We start from the raw sequence: 4971 nt of genomic DNA, 5'->3' as shown, positions 1-4971 counted from the left end.
TTGTGATTTGTGAACTGCATAGCTAACTAACCAAGAGTGTAGGAAATCTGCACGGTTAGCCATCAACGAACACTTACTACGACACCTCTTGGTGGTCACACGAACAATACATGTGGCATATGAAAGAATTGTTCAGATTTTTCAGTTAAGCATATTTACAGCTAACATCGGGTCATTATAGGCGGCATCGCACATCAGGAGACGTCTATATATATATAACCCATACTACCGGAAGTTTCTGCCGTATGGCGACTGGCGACATGCCGTAGTCCGGCGATTTGCCGATCTCTCCTACCTCCAAATTATTCCTACCTATTATTTCTTCCCTAGATCTGAATCCCCTGTTCTTTCTCCCCCGTAATCACTCCCTTGATCCGTTTCCTCTTCCATAGGCTTTCTCTTTCTTTCTTAGTGAGCCACGATCCCAGAAGCTCCAAATCAAATCCCAATTCGGTGAGCCACGACCCAAAAAGAAAAATCTCCAAATCCAATCCTCTTCCTGGGCGGAGACTTTCTACTGTCTATACAGGCCGCTTTGGCTCCGTTTTGCAGCAGTGATTCGATTGGCTTTTCTTGACGACTTAGGGCAGAGCACAGAGCAAGAGGAGGCAGAGGTATCTATGAAAATTATAGGATGGAACTGCCAAGGTGCAGGCAGGGATCTCCGCAGCTCAAACAGGATGGGCTACCTTGCCAAATTGATGTATTCCACCAGGGCGCAGGTAATTTTCGTATCTGAAATCAAAACTTCTAAATACAATTCTGCGCAGCTTAACAATCACTTTAGCACAGCTGGTAGTTTTGTTGTTCCATCGGTTGGCCGCTCAGGAGGCCTTTGGCTCATGTGGAATGACGAAGTTCAGGTCAATGTCAAGTTTTCTAGTTTCAATCTGATCCTTGCTTCTGTTGTGAATATAGCCACTAGTTTGGATTTTATTCTGGTTTGTGTGTATGGAGACCCTCACCACCGCCAAACTAGAGTGATTTGGGACCAGATTGCAAATTTTGTTGGTGAAAATCTTGGCAAACCAGTAGCTTGTTTAGGTGACCTCAATAATATCATGTGTGATGTTGATACCACATCCTCTAGCATAAATAAGAGTCGAATGCGTGCTTTCAACTCATATGTCAAGCAGTGTGGTTTATTTGATCTTGGTTATAGCGGTCCTGCTTATACATGGACAAACAAATGTTTTTCCTCAACTCCTGTGTTTGAAAGATTGGATCGTTGTTTGGCAAATGCTGAGTGGTGTGGCTTGTTCCCGAATACTAATGTTTTTAATTTGCCTATTATGCTTGGTGATCATGCTCCGATCCTTGTATCTACAGATTCTCAATTTCGTAAACCGAAACTCAGTTTCAAGTTCGAAAATTGGTGGACTATGGAAAATGATTTTCAAAAAATTGCTAAATCTGCTTGGCTAGCTTCAGCCAATAGGCCTTTCCATACTCGAACAACTAATCTTGCAGGATCTCTCAAGCGATGGTGCAAAAAAAAAGAAGCCTCTCAACTAACAATTGGATTCCCTACAGGAGCAAATTAACAATATCCAGATGCAACCAATTCAGGTACAAAACAAGTCTCTTGAGGCAAATTTGGTAGCTCAGTATGAAGAAAGCATGACTAAACTAACAGAATTTTATAGACAAAGAGCAAAAAAAACATTGGGCTACTTTTAGGGACAGAAATACTTCTTTCTTTCACAATGCTGTCCTTAAACGTAGAAGAAGGAATCGCATCATCTCAATAAAGGATGCTCAGGGAAATATTTATCATGATCCGGATGACATTGCCAACCAATTTGTTTGTTATTTTAGAAATATTTTTACTTCTGCTGGTACTAGTAATGGCACACCTTTCCCCAACTCAACGCCTCCACAAGTCGCAGATGATTTCACATATTCAATTCCAGACAAGCAGGAAATTTTTCAGATTCTTAAATCAATGAGAAGAAATGCTGTCACCAGGCCCGGATGGTTTTAATGTGGCTTTCTACCTATCAGCATGGAACTGGATTGGAGATGACATAACAAGGTTGGTGCAAAACTTCTACCAAACAGGTATTCTCCCTCCTCACCTCAATGATACTAATATAGCCCTCATCCCAAAGAAGTTAGTTTGCTACTTGCCTGCAGACTATAGACCAATTAGCTTATGCAATGTTATCTACAAAATTATATCGAAATCTCTTGCAAATCGACTGAAAAACCACCTTCCTGATTATATCCACCCGTCGCAGCAAGCGTTCATTGAAGGGAGGCATATTAGCAATAATATTACCATTGCCCAGGAGATTACACACTCTTTTAACCTTAATTCCTGGAATAGCCATGATTTCATGATTAAAATAGATTTGGCGAAAGCTTTTGATAGGATCGAATGGCATTTCATTGTTGCTGCGCTTGCTCGTAAAGGGCTTGATGGCCATTTCATAAACTTGATTCATGCTTGTATTGTGACACCCTCTTTTTCTATTATCATTATTGGCCAGCCCCATGCTCGGTTTAGTAGCAGCAGAGGTATTCGGCAGGGTTGTCCTCTGTCCCCCTCTCTTTTTATTCTTGCAGTTAACGAACTCTCCATGGCGTTACAAGAAGCACTGCAGGCTAATCAGTTGACAGGTATTTCTTTTGGGCCACGTTGTCCCCCGATACACTCCCTATTGTTTGCAGACGATCTTCTTGTTTGTGGTAAGGCCACCACCCAAGAAGCTGCAACTATTTATAGTGTTATCGATCAATTTTGCCAAGCTTCTGGCCAAACCCCCAATTGGAGTAAATCAGCTATTTTGTTTAGCAAAAATGTTAACATGCAGGATAGACATGATATTAAGCACATCTTTCAGGTTCAGGACATTGACATCAGCACCATCCACTTAGGCCATACTCTAATTTTACCTACAAAGGATAGGTCAGCTGCTTACAATTTCATATATGAAAAATTCAAATCTAAGCTCACTGCTTGCAAGGCCAATAGAATGTCCCATGCTGCGAGGTTAACTTTAATAAAATCTGTGTTCTCATCTATACCTGTGTACTACATGTCCAATATACTTTTTTCCAGGAAGTTTTTGTCCAAACTTACTGCCATCATTAGAAATTTCTGGTGGAAAGGTGTGAGGGAAGAGTCTACCGCAAAAAGCTTGTGTCTTAGGGCATGGGCTGATATATGCACACACAAAAAGGAAGGTGGTCTAGGCATTAGAAATTTGCAGGCCGTAAATCAATGTCTAATTCTAACGGCGGCTTGGAGGCTTGCAAATGATCCTCAACATCATTTAGCGCAAGTTCTCAAATCCAAGTACCCCCCTGACACCTCCATTTGGCGAGCAAAATCAAACTTTCCAAAATCCGCCTTCTGGACTGCTATACTAAAGGTACGACCTCTTTTGTTCTCCGCTGCTTTTTACCAACTCTTTGATGGCAGTACTTCCATTTGGAGTACCCCATGGTTTCTAGGTTGGGAATCTATTTATGATACCCTTATTATACAAGATCAGCCCTACAATTACCCTGCCACTGTTAAAGATCTTTGGATACCCAACCAAAAAGCTTGGAATATCCCTCTTATTCAAAGCCTATTCAGTACTGAAACTGCTAATCAAATTATTCAAACTCCTATCATCTTAGCAAATGGGCAAGATACACTTTGTTGGAAGCTAACCCCTGCAGGTGTGTGCTCGGCAAAAAGTGCTTACTACCATTGTAGAGCAAATTTGGCTATCCCAGCCAACCAAAGACCAAAGGAAGTGCCAGTGCAAATCAAAAACCTTCTTTTGCAGGTTTGGAAATGCAAGAAGATGGTTCCGAGAGTTCAGACTTTCGCATGGAGACTGTTGCGAAAAGCGCTCCCCACTGGGAAGAGAGCTGGTAAGTATTCTATACACATCAACAAGGAGTGCTCTCGATGTGGAGCACTGGAAGACGAAATGCATATGCTTTTCCTCTGCCCGTTTTCTAAAGCGGCTTGGTTCTGTCACCCGTGGTACATCAGGTCTGAAGTTTTTGCTTCTAATCACCCATCCATCCCAGACTTGATTCACGCCATTATTTCCTCTGGTCACCCTTTAGCTTCACTTGAGAATATATATACATTCTTATGGTGCCTTTGGAAAGCAAGAAACGATCAGCTCTTTTGCAGGAAAGCTCATAAACCTTGGCAGGTGTTTTCTGCAACAAATGCTCTACTCCAAGGAGCCAAGTTGGATGACAGGGCACATGACAGCTTGATCCAAGATCTTCCTCACCAACAGGAGGCACCTGGACCAACTTCTTCTGTTCAAGACCAACAGTATACCACAAGTTCAACTCGAGATCTGCACATCAACCATCAGGTGTTTCCTTCTCCAGGGAAAACTGTCTCTGATCCATGGAGCATTCCAGGCACAAAAGTCTTTACAGATGCTTCATGGCCACAACTCCAACATCAGGGCACTTATACATCGAAGGCAGGAGTAGGAATTTTCATTCAGTTTGAAGGCGCCCATCGATGCAGCCGGCTCTTCATCTCAGCTGTTTCGCCCCCGGCTGCTTCGGCACTGCAAGCCGAAGCTTTTGGACTTCTTCTTGCAGCAAAGTTGGTACACCACCTTCAGCTTCAGCAGGTTCATTTCTTCACCGACAACGCAATCCTAGCAAGGGCAGCAACTACTTGTAACATTACTGAAGCCCCAGGTCACTGGCAGATTAGGCCACAACTAGCTGCTCTTTTTAGCATGCCCTATTTCAATCCGCAGAAAATATTTCATGTTCCTAGGAGCACGAACTTCAAAGCTGATTTCCAAGCAAAGCTTGCTAATAGGATTCAGGTACAGGGTAGGCCTTTCTCCTTCAGGTGCCTTGCTAGCAACGAGGATGGCCTACGATGCTCCTTCAGAGATGTATTTTCAGAATTCAGCGATGCCTTGTGCACGCTTGCTTTTGTAAAATGTTGCTGAACTTAATGGAAAAATCGTTATGTTCAAAAAAAAA

At 42.6% G+C, this 4971-nt stretch overlaps 1 protein-coding gene across 1 annotated transcript; it reads left to right on the top strand.

The window, feature by feature from the left end:
* Nucleotides 1–229: 229 nt before the first annotated feature.
* On the top strand, nt 230–4971 carry LOC139837538 (uncharacterized). The gene is made up of 2 exons (XM_071826943.1): nt 230–3377; nt 3783–4971. Exons 1-2 carry the CDS (start codon nt 1956–1958, stop codon nt 4935–4937), a joined length of 2577 nt encoding a protein of 858 aa, XP_071683044.1. The 5' UTR covers nt 230–1955; the 3' UTR covers nt 4938–4971.

Source organism: Lolium perenne, chromosome 1, assembly GCF_019359855.2.
Source record: "Lolium perenne isolate Kyuss_39 chromosome 1, Kyuss_2.0, whole genome shotgun sequence".
NCBI classification, from domain to species: domain Eukaryota; kingdom Viridiplantae; phylum Streptophyta; class Magnoliopsida; order Poales; family Poaceae; genus Lolium; species Lolium perenne.
This window is presented reverse-complemented; position numbering and strand designations above follow the sequence as displayed.

Bases quoted from the DNA above. Each gene is read 5' to 3' on its own strand.
- LOC139837538 (XM_071826943.1), top strand. From the start codon at position 1,956: ATGCTGTCACCAGGCCCGGATGGTTTTAATGTGGCTTTCTACCTATCA. The intron at 3,378-3,782 runs GTACGACCTCTT...CTTCTTTTGCAG, and splicing joins TCTGGACTGCTATACTAAAG to GTTTGGAAATGCAAGAAGAT.